Source organism: Suricata suricatta, chromosome X (assembly GCF_006229205.1).
Source record: "Suricata suricatta isolate VVHF042 chromosome X, meerkat_22Aug2017_6uvM2_HiC, whole genome shotgun sequence".
NCBI classification, from domain to species: Eukaryota; Metazoa; Chordata; class Mammalia; order Carnivora; family Herpestidae; genus Suricata; species Suricata suricatta.
The window spans coordinates 83,036,190-83,053,556 of NC_043717.1; the positions used below are offsets into that span (position 1 = coordinate 83,036,190).

A 17,367-nucleotide genomic window follows, 5' to 3' on the forward strand; every position below is an offset into this window, starting at 1 on the left:
AATTTTTTAAAAACATTTTATTAATTTTTGAGAGACAGTGTGATCAGGGGAGGGTCAGAGAGAGAGAGGGAGACACAGAATCCGAAGTGGGCTCCAGGCTCCAAGCTGTCAGCACAGAGCCTGACGCAGGGCTCGAACCCACGAACCGTGAGATCATGACCTGAGCCGAAATCAGATGCTTAACCCACTGAGCCACCCAGGCGCCCCTGGAAACACTTCCCTCGACCTAAAATTTCTGTTCGTTTCTGTGCTTTGTTATAGATTGCTTTTCTAATTTTACTAATAAAATAAACAGGAGAATATTTAAAACCCTAGAAGCTACATAAGAAACCTCATTACCTGACTAATCATTTTAAAAGCAAGTTTCTAAGAGTAAATTAAAAAAAATTTTTTTTAATGTTTTTTATTTATTTTTGAGAGACAGAGAGAGACAGCATGAGCAGGGGAGGGTGAGAGAGAGAGGGAGACACAGAATCCGAAGACAGGCTCCAGGCTCTGAGCTAGCTGTCAGCACAGAGCCCAACGTGGAGCTCGAACCCACAGACTGTAAGATCATGACCTGAGCTGAAGTTGGCCGCTCAAACCAACTGAGCCACCCAGGCACCCCAAAATAGTTGTGCTTCTAACAGGATTTGTTCACAATGCAAACTCTTGCATATACTTCCCCTTATCCTATTTAATTACATTGTTTTTGTTATATCCTAATTTGGTTTTAGCATTATTGTGATGATTGATTGTGGTTCAGAGCTGAGACATACCATCCAGTGGAGCCTTGAGCAACATGGGTTTGAACAGTGCAGGTCCACTTATGCTTGGCTTTCTTTCAATAAATATACATAATTCTCCTTATGATTTTCTTAGTAACGTTTTCTTTTCCCTAGTAATAGTATAAGAATACAGTGTGAAACATATGAAATGCCTCCTTTTGAATATGACACTGTGTTTTATCTGGCGTTAATAATTACTTTGGTTGTTTTGCTTGCCTGCTTGATTTGGTTTCTTGTGTCTCTTAGGAATTATTCCAGCAGACCCCTCCAGAGATGTAAAACCCTACCTCATAAGGTCAAAGGAATCAGGGAATCTTTTAGTTTAGTTTTTATTTCGCTTTTTTATTTAGAGATGTATTTCCGTCTGCCATCCACCCTTTTACTCCTCTAAGAATTGGTTGATCTTTAGGCTCATAACATAGAAATCATCCTGGAAATTCACTTTGCTTTTTTTTAGGTTCCCTTTTAGTGGATGCCACTCTGTTTTTGACTGTTTGCATTGTTTCTCATTCCTGGCGGTTAAATAATGTTGTTATGTACATTCTTACATATGTTTCTTCAGGCAGGTGTTTCTGTTGGGTATATTTTTTTAAGAGTGGACTTGCTGGGTCATAGGTATGTTGAACTTGGAAACTCAGATGGAAAAATGTTACATGTTTATTGTCACCAAGTGAAAATTGCGCATTTCCTTCAAATATGACTTCAAATATGAAGAAAGCATAGCCTTATCGGCAGCACTCACAGGTTTGACTGACGGAAATCATAGATCTTTTCCCAGCACATTGTAGTTTTTGCACATAATGTGAGATGCTGTTTATGCTGATGCCTTTAATTTCTGAACTTTTCTGGGTTTCTGAGCACAAATTGGCTTGTATGTTGTTGGCTTCTCCCATGCGAGTACTTAGTGTCATAATTCCTGCATTCAGCCAAGCAAGTGGGTCCATATCTTTTATAATTATCTATTATAATTTTATCTCATTTATATTTTTATTTTTAAAGTAATCTCTATGCCCAACATGGGGCTCAAACTCATGACTCCAAGATCAAGAGTCACATGCCCCACCGACTGAGCCAGCCAGTGCCCTGTACAATTTATCTATCATCATTTTAGTGTGGTTTCAGAATGTTGTGGAAAGGAAAACATATTGATTCTGCCATGTTTCCGAACTGTTCTACATAGTTTTAAATTTAAATATAATCTATAGTTATATGTTTTTTCAATATACTATATGTATACGTTTCATCATTTAAAAATATTTTTTAATGTATTATTTATTTTTGATACAGAGAGAGATAGAGCATGAGAGGGGGAGGGGCAGAGAGAGAAGGAGACACAGAACTGGAAGCAGGCTCCAGGCTCTGAGCTAGCTGTCCGCACAGAGCCCTATGCGGGGCTCGAACCCACGAGTGTGAGATCTGACCTGAGCCGAAGTCTGAGGCTTAACCAAATGAGCCACCCAGGTGCCCCTACCTTTCATCATTTTAAATAAGTCAGTCTTCATAGAGGTATGTCTGTTATATTAGTTTCTTACTAAGAACCAGCTTTTGGTTTTATCGATCATTTGCAATTTGTGTATGTATATGTGTTTATTAATTCTTGCTTTTCTCATTATCACTTTTTTCCAGTGTCCTTTTAGCTTTGTCCTTCTTTTTCTTTACCTTCATAAATGGAACTCAAGGGACACTGGGCTGGCTCAGCCAGTAGAACATGCGACTCGATCTCAGGTTCATGAGTTTAAGCCCTACATTGGGTGTGGAGCTTACTTTAAATAAATAAATAAATAAATAAATAAATAAATAAATAAATTTTTTAATGGAACTCTTTATGCATTAATTTGGCATATTTTTAAAAAATGCATTCAACACTATACATTTTCTTCATGATTCCCTTTTAGATGCATGTCACATGTTTACATGTATTTTATTGTCATTGAGTTTTAACTTTTTCATGATTTCCATGAAGCTTTTCTCATGAACTCATTGGCTACTGAGGGTTATAATTTTAGGTTTTATTTTATTTATTTCTATTTAAAATTTTTTTAATGTTTTATTTATTTTTGAGAGAGAGAGACACACAAAGCATGAGCGGGGGAAGGTCAGAGAGAGAGGGAGACACAGAAGCCGAAGCAGGCTCCAGGCTCTGAGCTGTCAGCACAGAGCTTGAAACGGGGATTGAACCCACGAATCGTGACATCATGACCTGAGCTGAAGTCAGCTGCTTAACTGACTGAGCCACCCAGGAGCCCCTATCTTTAGCTTTTAGATCTATGTTTTTTATTATTTTGATGGTCTTTTTTAGTTTTGATTTAAAATGTCAACATGCATGTTTAATTTTTAATAAGTTTAGAGTTAACAAGTAACTACATCATTCTTCCAAACAATACATGGAGTTTTCAGTGCTTGAACTCCCATGTTTCCCATCACACCATCCACTTTTCTGTGTTATGGTTGTAAGGTATTTGGGTTTCATTCTTTAACCTCCCCTTTACATGTCAACAGTTAGTATGCATTTGGGTTTTGCAAAGCTTTTGCTCACCATTTCTTTTTTTGCTTTTTTCTCCTTTCGAGTTCAGTTTCCTTCTGGCAGAAATCTTCATTGTAATAGTTACATCAGGGAGTGTCTGTGAATAGTAAATACTCACAATATTTATATGTCGAAAAATGCAATTCTTTCTCTCTCACTGCTAAATAAAAATTTAGCTGGATGCATTTCCAGCAAGTTCCTTACCTCCTTCAAATCTCTGCTCCGAGGTCACTGTAAGGACGCATGTTTGATTCAAGTTTCCCCTCTGACTTTGGAGGCCTAAGTGTCAGCTTCTCAGAATCATTAGACAATAGAAGGGCACACATTGCCCAAGGAAGGAGGGACAACCCTTGTAACACCCAATCAGGAAAGGCCAGCTAACACCCTCTGCGATTGGCCAATACTCTAAATGTTGTGATTGCCTCCCACTAAAAGTATCAATGTATGGCTAACTCCCCCTTCCCAAACTCATAAAGGCCCTACCCCACCTTTGTTCAAGGCTCTCCACATGGATCCACCACGCCTGTAAAGTCTGTGAGCCAGAGTTTAGGCCCGGCCAGCCTAAACCCGTAATAAAGCCCTTTGCTTTTGCATGTGTGACTCCGTCTCCCTGGCTGTCTCTGGTTTTTGGGGATGATAATGAAAACTTGGGCATAACATCACCTCCTTGATGAGGTGACCCCGACAACCCTTTTCTAACTTTCAGCCCATTTCCTGTCCCAGACCATCTCAATTCCCTTTGATCGTTGTTGTTATTGTTTGTGTTTTAGTAATCTTTATGTCCAACTTGGGACATGAACTCACAACCCAAAGATCAGGAGTCACATGCTTTTCTGACTGAGCCAGCCAGCCCCCTCCCTCACCTGTGTTTATCTATTATATAATTCACCTATTGATTTGTTGCTTATTTCCTGTCTCCCTCCACTAGAATGTTAATTCCATGAGGACATGGATTTCTATTTCATTTGCTACATATCCCAATCATTTAAAAAAAATTGCCAGGCACAGAGAAGTGTAAGAGTTGCCATGGGAAGGCAGCTGAGCGGCCACTTTGCTCTGGAGAGCTGCGTGCACTGACAACCCCCACCTGCAGACCTGGAATGACCGGAGCCTTTTGAAAAGCAGCAGCGGCCATTTTATTGCAGGTCAGATAATAGTTCCAGGCACCGCCAGGGACTGACGACCCCCACTCTCCAATCTGGACTGTCTCAAACTGGAATGCCTCACCATGGGATTCCAGCACCCCCCACCCCACCGAAGTGGACAGCCAATCCTATCCTGCCACAGTCCAAAGATGCCTCTACTTGGCTATCTGCCCACCTGAACTCAAACCTGGAACTCCTGCACCCATAAAACACCTTGCTCTCCCATACCAGGCGCGACTTCCCTGACTCCCAGCTCCAGAGTCACGGAACCTCGCCCGGGGATTGCAGACTCCAATAAAGGCCTTCTTGGCTCCATAACGTGGTCTCTCTCTTTCCTCTCGCCTCTGCCTCCATCTATCAAACCTTACAAGAAGGGGTTGAGTTTTTTTTTTAAAAAATAAATTCATTGCACTTGCTGAGTTTGTTGAATGAACATAGAATTCTTTTTTTTTTTTTTTAAGATTTTTAAAAAAAGTTTATTTATCTGGGGCACCTGGGTGGCTCAGTCGGTTAAGTGTTATTATTGTTTGGTTCTCAGATTGTGGGAACCTACACTTTGTATGTGTGAGGAATTCAAACCCTACTCCCAAGAGCCTCTGGGCACGAGGTGTCCTCGGTGATGGGGCTTGGGGGCAATGGTGGTGTTTGGGGCTCGATGGCCAAGAATTCTTGAAGTCGTCTTTGGTGCAGAAAGGTAATCTTATAAAAGCACAGGGACAGGACCCTTGGCAGAACAAGCTTCGCTGCGTTGTGCAGAGTGACTGGTATACACTGTGGAGTTGAGGGAGGTAAAGTTTCTTAAAGGGACTTTCCTGTGCCAAAGAGGATTACAGGTTCCTGGAGACCTAGGTATTGTCAAGCTAAGGTTGTTTTTCCCTCTAGCAAAGCATTATTAAGATAGTAGGGAGTTCCTGGAAATCAGGCTATTGATGAGATCTTTGTAAACTGATGCCGTCTATCAGGTTAACCATTGGTTTTCTGTCCTTTCCTTTATTCTTGGGCAGCCGGGAGTGCCTGAGGAGTATCCCGCACCTCCCACCTGGGAGGGGGTGGTTGGGGGGGTATCTGCTTGCCTTAGTTATGCTCCCTCTTCTCCTGGTATTACATTCTTACTCTGATGCAAACTACCTCACACATCCTAGGATTCTGTTTTGCTCTTCAATCCACCCTCTTCTGCTTTTGGTCTTCCCAACTTAATTTATTTTTATTTTTTATGTTTATTTATTTATTTTGAGAGAGAGAGAGAGACAGACAGAGAGAGAGAGAGAGAGAGAAAGAGAACACTTGTGAGTGAGCGGCAGAGAGGGAGAGAAAGAATCCTAAACAGTCTCCGTGTTTAGTGCTACCAGTGATGAGGGAGCATAGGGCAAGCTGAGGGCAAAGTGCTGGCTGACCGCACCCCCCACTCCCCAGGTGGGACAAGTATGATGTTCCTTGGACACTCCAGGCTCCCCAAAAACAGGAACGGACAAAACCAAAGGTTAAACTGATAAGAGTCTCCACCAGTTTACTGGAAAAGGGCAAGCCCATCATAGCCTGAAGTCCAGGAACTCCCTACTGTATTAATGTTAATGCTTTGCTAGAGGGAAAGACCACTCTAGCTTGATAATAGCTAGACATCCAGTAAGTCTTTAGCAGGTGAAAGTCTCTTTGGAAATGCCCTCTCCCCCCACTCCCTCACCTTACAGTGCAGCTCTTCCTGCCTGAGGGTCCTGTCCCCATGCTTTAATAAAATCATCTTTTTGCACCAAAGACACCTTCAAGGATTCTTTCCTGGCTGTTGGCTCCAGGCCCAACGAACCCCCCATCACCCCAACACTTCATCACCAGCGCAAAGCCGGATGCAGGGCTCGAACCCACAAACCATGAGATCATGACCTGAGCCGAAACCAAGAGTCAGATGCTTAACCAACTAAGCCACCCAGGTGCGCTATCACATTTACCAATTTTATTTTATTTTACTAAAAAAAATTTTTTAACGTTTATTTTTGAGAGAGAGAGAGAGAGAGAGAGAGAGAGAGAGACAGCGTGAGCAGGGGATGGTCAGAGAGAGAGGGAGACAGAATCAGAAGCAGTCTCCGGGCTCTGAGCAAATGGTCAGCACAGAGCCTGACGGGGGCTCGAACCCACAAACAGTGAGATCATGACCTGAGCCAAAGCTGGATGCTCAACCGAGTGAGCCACCGAGGCGTCCCCACACTTCCCAATTTTAAGACTTACTACAACACAACAGTAATCATGATCTTGTGGTTCTGGCATAAGCACAGACATAGATAAATGGAATAGAATTGAGAGTCCAGAAATAAACCCATGTGTCTATGGTCAACTGCTTTTTTACAGGAGTGCCAAGAGCATTCAATGATCTTTTCAATAAATGGTGCTAGGTCACTAGATAGCCACAGGCAAAAGAATAAAATCAAATTCTTACCTCATGCCATATACAAAAATTAATGCAAAATGGATCAAAGACCTAAAAGCAAGAACTGTAAAACTCTTGGAAAAATAGGGGCCAGTCTCTGTGACTTAGATATAACAGCAAAAGCATGAATAACAAGGGAAAAATGGATAGGGACATGTTTATTTATTTTTGAGACAGAGAGAGAGAGAGACAGAGGGTGAGCAGAGGAGGGGTAGAGAGAGAGGGAGACACAGGATCCAAAGCAGGCTCCAGGCTCTGAGTTCTCAGCACAGAGCCTGACACGGGGCTTGAACTCACGAACTGGGAGATCATGACTTGAGCCGCAGTTGGATGCTGAACCGCTGAACCGACTGAACCACCCAGGCTCCCCTGGATTGTTCACTTTAAACTAGTTAGTTGTATGTGGATTTCCTTCAATTAAAAAAAAAAGTTTTAAGAAAGATTAAACAAAATTACCAGATGACATAGCATTTCCACTTCTAGATATCTCCTCCAGAGAAATGGAAACCTATGTCCACACACAAATGAATGCTCATGGCATCATTATTCATAATCGCCAAAATGTGGAAATAGTGCAAATATCTGTCAACTGATGAATGAATAAACAAAATATAGTGCATCCACACAATGGAGTATTATTCAGCCATATAAAGCAAATTATTGATACGTGTTACAACATGGATCAGCCTTGAAAACATGCTTAGTGAAAGAAGGCAATAACAAAATACCACATGTTATATTATTCCATTGATATGAAATGTCCAGAAAAGGGTAATATATAGAGACAGAAAGTTTAGGGGTTGCCAGGTGAGGGGTGGGGCATGAGGGGAATAACGGAGAGTGACCTCTAATGGGTATGGGTTTCTTTTTGGGGTGTTGAAAATGTTCCTTTAAAACAAAATTCTAGTATAATTAACGTTCAGGTGTATAATACAGTATTCGTTCCGGGTGTATATTACAATGTATGATATACAATTCTGTATGTTGCAAAAATGTTCTTGAATTAGTGGTGCTGGTTGTGCAACCTTGTGAATATACAAAAAGCCACTGGAGTAAATACTTTTAAATGGTGACTATGAATATATTCATACTGAGACATGAACTATATCTCACTAAAGCTATTACCAAAAAAGAGTAAATGGGAGATGAGAGAGGAAGGACATTAACTGTGCATTATTTATTCTTGTGCCGGAGTCCAGCTCCAGCAGGTCCAGGGTTCCCCTGAAAGATGATGGTGGAGGCCAGAGAGAGTGAGAGAGCCTTGAGTTTCATTCTGATCACCAGACAGGCACCCTTGCCCACCTGGCAGGCATCTCTGCCCTGTCTGGTTCTCAAGCTTTATTTATGGCAAAAGATACAAGAACCAGAAAGAGCAGTAAATGATTTCTCATAAGTTTTACAATTTTCCAGGACATGGGTTCTGCAGAAGTTACAATTCTAGTAGTCATGATTGTCATAAAAAACTTAGCTATAGGCACTCATGGTGTCATAGGTATTTCTACAAAACCTCAGGTCTAGCCTTAAGGAAGTGACCTTTAACCAAGAGGCAAACAGCATTGTTTAGTAAAGATCCGTTTTTTATGAGTAAGGGTCATAGGCTGTTTATAACTCTAAGAGAAAGTTCCCAGAAAAACAGGTTCTCAGGAGACATAATGCCTGCTCTCACAGTCCCAAAGACGATTGATACATTGCGGGGGACCAACCCATGCACCACAGTCGAAAGGTCCCGAGTAGGGGGTTGGTGTCGGCGAACATATCTCTAGAAAAGACAAACAAGACGAACAAGACAGACAAGACAGCCGAGACAGACAGCGTGGATGGTGGTTGGTAAAAGCCACGTTTATTAAGATAGCCAGGGTCTTATATACCATGGGTGATTACATCATTTCTTTAAGGATTACAGAGTTCAAGGTCCCTGAAGTAAAGACAAGCTCCAGGGAAGGTTATTCTTATCAGTAAGTAACAGGTTTAAGTCATTGCAAAAAGAAGAATCCCCCAATAATAGTCTGGTTTTAAACATATGATGAGCCTGAAGAATTCTATGAGGAGATATACATTCCTTAAGGCCCTTCATTAGTTATCCAAGGGTGGGATGCTTATCCTTAAGCAAATCTTTTGGGAGAGGATTATGTTCACTCCCAACAGCAAAGAGCCAGAAAATAAAGTAAGGGAAGGTCACTGACTGACCCAAGTTGATTTAAAGCCTAAAAGTATATGCCTCTTTGCAAAGTAATGAGAAAATCATAGGATAAACAGAAGCCACATGTGCGGTCCAAGAGGCCAAATATTGTTTGAGGGTTATTATTGCCTACTAGGCCCCAACAATACATTTTATTGCAGAAGTGACTTTCACAAAGGCATTCAGGCCCAGAAGGTGGTCAGTCATCAGTTAATTGCTTAGGGGAAAATTACATGTTGCATTAGGGTATATCTAGTTTACTCATCTTTTCCCTGACCAGGTGCAATCACGCCTCAGGGACAGGGCAGGGGGACAGGCCGCTCCTGACACTAATCAGCAAAGTACTCTCAGGTTTGGTGCCCAAGCAGAAATGAAAAGTTTCAAGAGGGTAGATTTTGGGAGCTATCTGGGGGCAAGAGACCGTGCAAACTTGCCGTACCTCACCAGGAATTTTCACTCTCCCGGTGAGTTCAAATAGCTCCCAACATTCTTGGTTTGGTGAGAGGGAAAGAGAGATAAATAGGTGAAGAGGAAGGCTAGGTCAACGGAAAAAAGCAAAGGACTGATTGCCATGAAAGTCAGCATAGAGGTAACCGCTGTGTGCCCTCTGTGGGTGGAGGGTTGTGATCTGGAGAGGGTGTTGAGTGTTGTCAGTTTGTATTTCCTGACCAGGGTGGTGATTATGCAAGTGTTCCTATATGATGACTTGTTCGGCAAAGTTGTATGTGCTTTTCTGTATGTGTATCTTTCTTTCTTTCTAAGTGTATTTATTTTGAGAGAGAGTCTGTGGGTGTGGGTAGAGAGAGTGAGTGACCGAATGTCAAGCAGGCTCTGTGCTGCCAGCTCAGAGCCAGATGTGGGGCTCAATCTCATAAACTGTGAGATCATGACCAGAGCTGAGATCGAGTGGGATGCTTAACCGACTGAGCGCACCTTATTTATTTTTTTCAAAGTAATCTCTACACCCAATGTGGGGCTCGAACTCCTAACCCAAGATCAAGAGGGGCATGCTCCACTGACTGAGCCAGCCAGGTGACCCGACTTGTGCACTGTGGTCATGGCTGTATCTCTGTTGTTTAAATCAATGCCTCGCATATAGTGGGTGCTCAAAAACTACTTACTAAATGCATGTCCACAGCCTCCAGTCTAGTCCAGTCTACCATCGTATCACCTGGACCCGTGCTCCAGCCTCCTAATGATCTCCCTGTCTCCTGTCTGGTTCCTTCAATCCATTCTCCACACTGCAGAATTCTCCTTTTAAAATTCATTTTTTAAATGTTTTTATTTTTTATTTTTGAGAGAGAGAGACACACACACACAGCGCGAGCAGGGGAGGGTCAGAGAGAGAAGGAATCACAGGATCTGAAGATAGGCTCCAGGCTCTGAGCAAGCAGTCAGCACAGAGCCTGACTCGGGGCTCAAACCCACGAACCATGAGATCATGACCTGAGCCGAAGTTGGATGCTTAACTGACTGAGCCACCGAGGTGCCCCTGTCCTTTTAAATTCAAATTGGGGGGTGGAGGGGATGCCTGAGTGGCTCAGTTGGTTAAGCCTTTGGCTCAGGTAAGAATCTCATGGTTCGGTTGTGGGTTTGAGCCCCACATCGGGCTCTCTGCTGTAAGCATAGCGCTGGCTTGGGATCCTCTGTCCCCCCCTCTCTCTCTGCCCTCCCCCACTTCTGTTCTCTTTCTCTCAAAAATAAGCATTTAGAAAAATTCTCTCTCCTTCTGCCCTGCTCTCACTCATGCTCTCTCAAAAAATTTCAAATCTGATCATCTCATTTTCCTTTTTTATGTTTATTTATTTTAAGAGAGCATGTGCACGCACATGCACACGAGTGGGGGAGGGGCATGGAGAGAGGGGGGGAGAGAGAGAGAATCTTAAGCAGGCTCCATGCTCAGCTTGGAGCCCGGACACAGGTCTGGATCCCATAACCGTGTGATAGATCATGACCTGAGTGGGATGCTCACCTGACTGAGCCACCCAGGTGCCCCATCATTTTCTTTCTTAAAACCCTTCGATGGCGTCCCTTCGCCGTTCAGATAAAGTTCAAAGTCCGTCACTTGACTTCGCAAGGTGTCTGCTCTTTGGTCCCTGCTTACCTGCTTCCTGCAGTCAGGCTGGACTGCTTTGTATTCTTAGCCCAAGTCAGACACTCACTTCACATACTTAGTGTGTACTTACTTATCCCTCTGCCTGGGATGCTCTTTCTCCTGCTCCCCTTTTAGGTCTCAGCTTGAGGGTCATTTCCTAGGACAGTGTCTTCTGACCTCTCAGACCAGGTTAGCTTCTTCAGAGCAATCTTATCTTGGCTCACATGCTTGCCTTTTCCCCCTCCACATACTGTAAAAAACTAGTTGGGGGGCGCCTGGCTGGCTTAGTCAGTTGAGCGTCTGACTCCGGCTCAGGTCATGATCTCACGGTTTGTAGGTTCGAGCCCCGCATCGGGCTTTGCACTGATAGGTGGAGTGGAGACTGTTTCTAAATCTCTGTCTCCCTCTGTGCCCCTCCCCCGCTAGTGCACACTCTCTCTCTCCCTTGAAAATAAATAGAAATAAAAATATTTGAAATGGGGCGCCTGGGTGGCTCAGTCGGTTAGGCCTCCGACTTTGGCTCAGGTCAGATCTCACGTTCGTGGGTTCGAGCCCCACGTGAGGCTCTGTGCTGACAGCTAGCTCAGAGCCTGGAGCCTGCTTCCAGTTCTGTGTCTCCTTCTCTCTCTGCGCCTCCCCCTCTCATGCTCTGTCTCTCTCTGTATCAAAAATAAATAAAACATTAAAAAAAATTTAAAAAAAATATTTGAAAGAACAAATCTTTAATTTCCATCTATGAAATGAAGTTGCACCATTTAACTAAAAGTGATAAATAGTTCTGACTTTTAAAAATGAAATCATAAACTGGTAAATATAAAAGGTATTTTGAGTACACTATTGATGCACGTGCTCTTGTGGTTATGGTCCCTTTTAAGAAAATGCTGGAGAGACAGTAACCAAGAACAAGGCCGCGTGACATTTTCGGCATCAGAACATTACATTTCTACACACTTTCCCCTTCACTGTTCTCGGAGTTTTCCCAGCAAGCTCTTTTGATTTTCTGGGTACCACATCTTCTGACGATTTTCTGAGGGTGCTCAGAATTTGTTTCTAGTTTCTTCACTCCAGTCCTGGCTTCTCCAAGTTTCTTTGTTTACGCTGGTGGTTTGGTTTGCGTCCTTTATCTTTGAGGGTTTTTTTTGTCCAAACGTTTGTGGTCCTTAAATTGACTCTCCTATTCAAGCATGAGACCCGAAAAGCTGACAGGGGAGCCCCAAGTGTTTGGGGGTGGGGGAGGGGGCTTCTCGAATGGCGGGCTTCCTAGGGGAGGGCAGGGGGTGATCTGAAGCTCAAACGGGGTGGGAGGTTGTTGCTAAATCGCAGTGGGTGAAGATTTTCTCCCACAAAGGAACATTCCGCGTATTCTGGCCTGCTGCTCATCAGCAGCAGAGAGGAAGGTATAAGGTTCTTAAAGGACACATGCGGACCCTCACTGGACCCCTCTGTGTTCTGCCCATGGCCTCACCTGCATCCCTCTGTGCTCAGCATCAAGGTTCCTGGGGTCTCTAATGCAGTTTTCATAGAAAGTTAGCGCAAAAAAAAAAAAAAAAAGTTAGCGCCCGTGGTGTTCAGGGAGCAAGGAGGATTCCTTCCAGTGAGGGCCTGGGGAAGGTCAATGGCTCCCTGTAAGTCTGTGCTCCCTGCACAACACACACACACACACAAAAAAGAAAATGCTGAACGTTGTGGATCCTAAGATTAATGCTCATTTGCATATATCTTGTAGATTCTTAAGAATCAGAGGCAGGTATTTTTTTTAAATTTTACTTTATGTTTTTATTTATTTTTGAGAGACTGAGAGAGACAGTGCAAGCAGGGGAGGGTCAGAGAGAGAGGGAGACACAGAATCCGAAGCAGGCTCCAGGCTCTGAGCTGTCAGCACAGAGCCTGACGTGGGGCTCGAACTCAAGAACCGTGAGATCATGACCCGACTGAAGTTGGACACTTAACCAAATGAGCCACCCAGGCGCCCCCAGAGGCAGGTATTAAACAACATGTGGAGTAGCACACAAATGTCATCTTTCTCCTCTTCTTTCAGCACGTTAAGACCAGCTTCTTGGGGCAACTGGGTGGCTCAGTCAGTTGAACATCTAATTCTTTTTTTTAAAAAATTTTTTAACATTTATTGATTTTTAAGAGGAAGAGAGAGACACAGTGTGAGCTGCAGAGGGGTAGAGAGAGAGAGGGAGACACAGAATCCGAAGCAGGTTCCAGACTCTGGGCTGTCAGCACAGATCCTGACATGGGGCTCGAACTCACAAACCAGGAGATCACGACCTGAGCGGAAGTTGGACACTAAACCGACTGAGCCACCCAGGTGCCCCGAATGTCTAACTCAGCCCAGGTCATGATCTCCCGGTTGGTGGGATGGAGCCCCGCCCGTGTTGCCTCAAGCTCTGTGCTGACAGCAGGGAGCCTGCTTGGGTTCTCTCTCTCCCTCTCTCTCTCTGCCAGTCATCTGTTGGCATGCTCTGTCTTCCTCTCTTCAGAATAAATAAATAACATTAAAAAAAAAAAGACTAACTTCTTGATCTGTGCCTTTAATCTTATCCCTGGGCAGTTCTAGAGCTTACTCCTCAGCAGTACTCTTTTTCATCTTTTTCTCCTGGACCCTTTCCATCAGCTTAACTTTCTGAATATCAATTTTCAGGAAGGGTAAAAAAAGAAAAACGTTTTTATAATTCTTTTTCTCCTCATCACCCTGTTATCTTTCATAACACTTTTCAAAACACTCTCTGCCTTCCATGGGCAGTGTTGGCGTCTAGTTCTCCATCTGTGTCCCCAGCGTCCTGTGTCCTGTTTGGCTGCTACTTTGTCGCATCCCTTGAGTGCTGTTTCCTCCGGCGATACTTTTTTTTTTAATTTATTTTTGAGAGACAGAGAGAGACAGCGTGAGCAGGGGAGGCGGGGAGAGAGAGGGAGACACAGAATCTGAAGCAGGCTCCAGGCTCTGAGCTGTCAGCACAGAACCTAATGTGGGGCTTGAACCCACGAACTGTGAGATCATGACCTGAGCCGAAGTCGGACGCTCAACTGACTGAGTCACACAGGCTCCCCCCCGCGATAGTTTCTTAAACCCTTTCCCAATTAACTACTCATGTATCCTCACTGTGCTTTATCAATACATTCTCTTATAGAAGATAGTAGCAAGTAAATCGATGATTCTGGACTCCTCCGAGGCTAGGATTGGGTTAATCCTGACAGATCAACCCAGTGCATTTTCCCTCGCACTCATCACACCTGCCACTGTTTGATGTCCAGCTCCATGAAGACAGGGGCTGTGTCTATCTTGTTTGCTAATATCCCCTATGCCAAGCGCAGTGCCTGACACACAGTAGCCGCTCGATGAATATATTTAAATGGATTAATGAATGTGAATTAAAAAGCTCTAACCCACAATTAATTATTACATCTGGGGGCGCCTGAGTGGCTCAGTCGGTTAAGCATCCAGCTTCAGCTCAGGTCATGATCTCCGGTTCATGGGTTCAAGCCCTGCGTCAGGCTCTGTGCTGACAGCTAGCTCAGAGCCTAGAGCCTGTCTTCGGATTCTGTGTCTCCCTCTCTCTCTGACACTCCCCTCTCTCTCTGACACTCCCCTGCTCACGCTGTCTCTCTCTGTCTCTCAAAAATTAAAAAAATAATAAAGAAAAAACATAGATAATTATTACATCTGTTTCCTGGGATTAGCACAAATACTGACCAGTAAAAATTTATTCATCATGTGGTCCAACTGGCCTCCCTGCCTCGTGTCTTCCACCTTCCTGCAATCTATCCAACAGCCTGCAACCACAGTAACAAAAAAAAAAGTCTGGGGGCGCCTGGGTGGCTCAGTCGGTTAAGCTTTGGACTTCTCCCTCTCTCTTTGCCCCTCCCCTACTCATGCTCTGTTTTTCTCTGTCTCAATAACAAATAAACATAAAAACAATATAAAATGCAGACTGGATTGTGATTTTCCTGAACTATTTTGGGTTGGAGAGAGAGACTGAATAAACGATCATTTCCTGCCTTATGAGGCTCTGAGTTTCTATTCCTGTTAGCCAGCGACAGCAAGGAACTTTGTTTTCTTACAGTTCCCACTTATGTTGCTAAAATTTAGTACACACAGGGTGCGCCTGGGTGGTTCAGTCAGTTAAGCAGCTGACTTCGGCTCAGGTCATGATCTTTTGGTTGGTGAGTTCGAGCCTGGCGTTGAGCTCTGTGCTGACAGCTCAGAGCCTGGAGCCTGCTTCGGATTCTGTGTCTCCCTCTCTCTCTGCCCCTCCCCCACTTGCACTCTGTCTCTCTCAAAAATAAAGCCCCTCAGCTTTGGCCTCAATATCCCTTTCTAACCATCTCTGGCTTTATTTATTATTATATCCCAAGGCCTGCACTCTCCCTGAAGACTTAACAGACTAGTTGGGAAGATGGGTCCATAGATGACCATGACCAGCTCTGTCAGTCTGAGAGCAGTTTCAGACAATGTTAGGTTACTGCCCTGTGAACTTGGTTTTACAAGTTGTGTCTAGGACTCAGTGTCCAGTGTACCGGCCACGTTTCAGGTATTCCACTGCCACACGAAGCTGGTGGCCGTCATCCTGGACAGCGCAGCACAGGCCACTTCAGGTATTCGTGGAAGCAGGGTCACCTATGGTGCTTTAAAGAGAGCAAGGACCATTTGCCATAGGGCCCCCTGGTGGTAGCTACCACCAGCCCCCCATCCTCCCACTCACCTCCCACCCCCCAAACACACACCTTGGGGGGAGGGGCAGATTTTGAAGTAGTACAGGCTCCCAATAGAGTAATGCATGGAAGGTGCTTTTGTAAACTGTTGATACAGAAACATGATTTAATAGGTTCAGTTCTTGCTTTCATAGCAGCTAGCAAATTCTGGCTCCTTCTCGAATTCCCCCCATCCCCGGAATTTATGCCAAAGGGTTCTGAAAAGTTATGTCACACCCAGGCAGCATTTACACCAGGCAAAACTCCAGATTGTACCTACCTCGAGGTTTTTATAAGCCACCCATCCAGGAACCTCCTTCACCACCCGCCTTTTCCACTCCCTTTCCCTAGAACGGAAGGACACGGCAAGTTGCGATTTCCAAAACAACAAATTATTTATTTTGAGGTATGAGAATAATAGGAAAGCTAAGTAATGGGGTTTGGACTCTCATCGGGATCTTCTGGGAAATCGGAAGCACCACCCTCTTCCGCAGCTCGGTGCTTCTCCAATTTAGCAATCAATTCTTTCGCGGGATTGAAGACGCCATTGGTCTGCTGGTCGCAGACATAGCAGCGAGGGGTGGTGCGGAAATGCTGCAGCGCACAGCTCTCGCAGAAATAATGCCTGCACTTGGTGACCACCGGATTCCGGAAGGTCTGACGACAGATGAAACACTTGAATGGTATTTCCTCCTCGTCGCTTCCCACTTCATAGTTTTCATCCTCATAGACACCATAGCGACCCTCATCAAGCTCACGTTCGATCTGCCACCCATGCTTGTAATCTGAACGGTCATGGAGGAACTTGCAGCTGTCTCCGAAGCCGCAGAAGCCAGTCTCCTTGTAGTCCTTGCAAATGTCGGGCTGGTAATCCCAGCGCACGGTGGCACGTAGATGCTCGGGAGCGCGGATGGGGCCCTTCCGCACCATCCCGGAGGAAGCATTGCCCATGGACGTATCCTTGGGCTTCATGTATTTCTGATAATTATTGATCCCCCGATAGATCTTGTCATCCTCCTTGCCCCTCAGCTCCTCCTGGATCTTCTGGCTGCGCTCGAAGATGGCCTGTGCGTCACGCTCCTTCTCCGTGTCTAGCTCGTAGACGGCGGTCGCCCCCATATCCTCTGGTCCCACGGGCTTTGCCGAGCGGGTGGACTTGTACACCACGCCCAGGCTCTCGGGCTCGGTCTCCTCCTCCTCGCTGCTCAGGTCGCCGTAAGCCTCCCTCTGTTTACCACTGCCACGGGTCTTCTGTATCATCGGATTGTGGATCGCCCGCTTCTTTTCCGGGCGCACCACTGTGCTGCCTTCATCGCTGCTGCTGCTGCTGTCTCCGGACTCCTTGTCGCAGACCGGGCGCTTTCGGCGGCCTGCAGCCCCCTTCCGCGCCCCAGGCTTCTTGAAGAGGAAGGTGCACACCTGGTCCGTCGTCTTTCCCGGCGAAAGTTGCTCTGCCATTTTAGAGTCCCTTGCTGCGGGATGGCTGTGGCGTGCCCGGCCGCGCGGGGCCTCTTCACGCCCCCGGACGCCGCGCGCTCGG

General features: G+C 45.0%; 1 protein-coding gene across 1 annotated transcript; it reads right to left on the reverse strand.

The window, feature by feature from the left end:
* Positions 1-16,197: 16,197 nt before the first annotated feature.
* RNF113A (ring finger protein 113A) lies at positions 16,198-17,361 on the reverse strand. The gene has a single exon (XM_029930073.1). It carries the CDS (start codon positions 17,283-17,285, stop codon positions 16,254-16,256), a length of 1,032 nt encoding a protein of 343 aa, XP_029785933.1. The 5' UTR covers positions 17,286-17,361; the 3' UTR covers positions 16,198-16,253.
* Between the last annotated feature and the right edge of the window lie 6 nt (positions 17,362-17,367).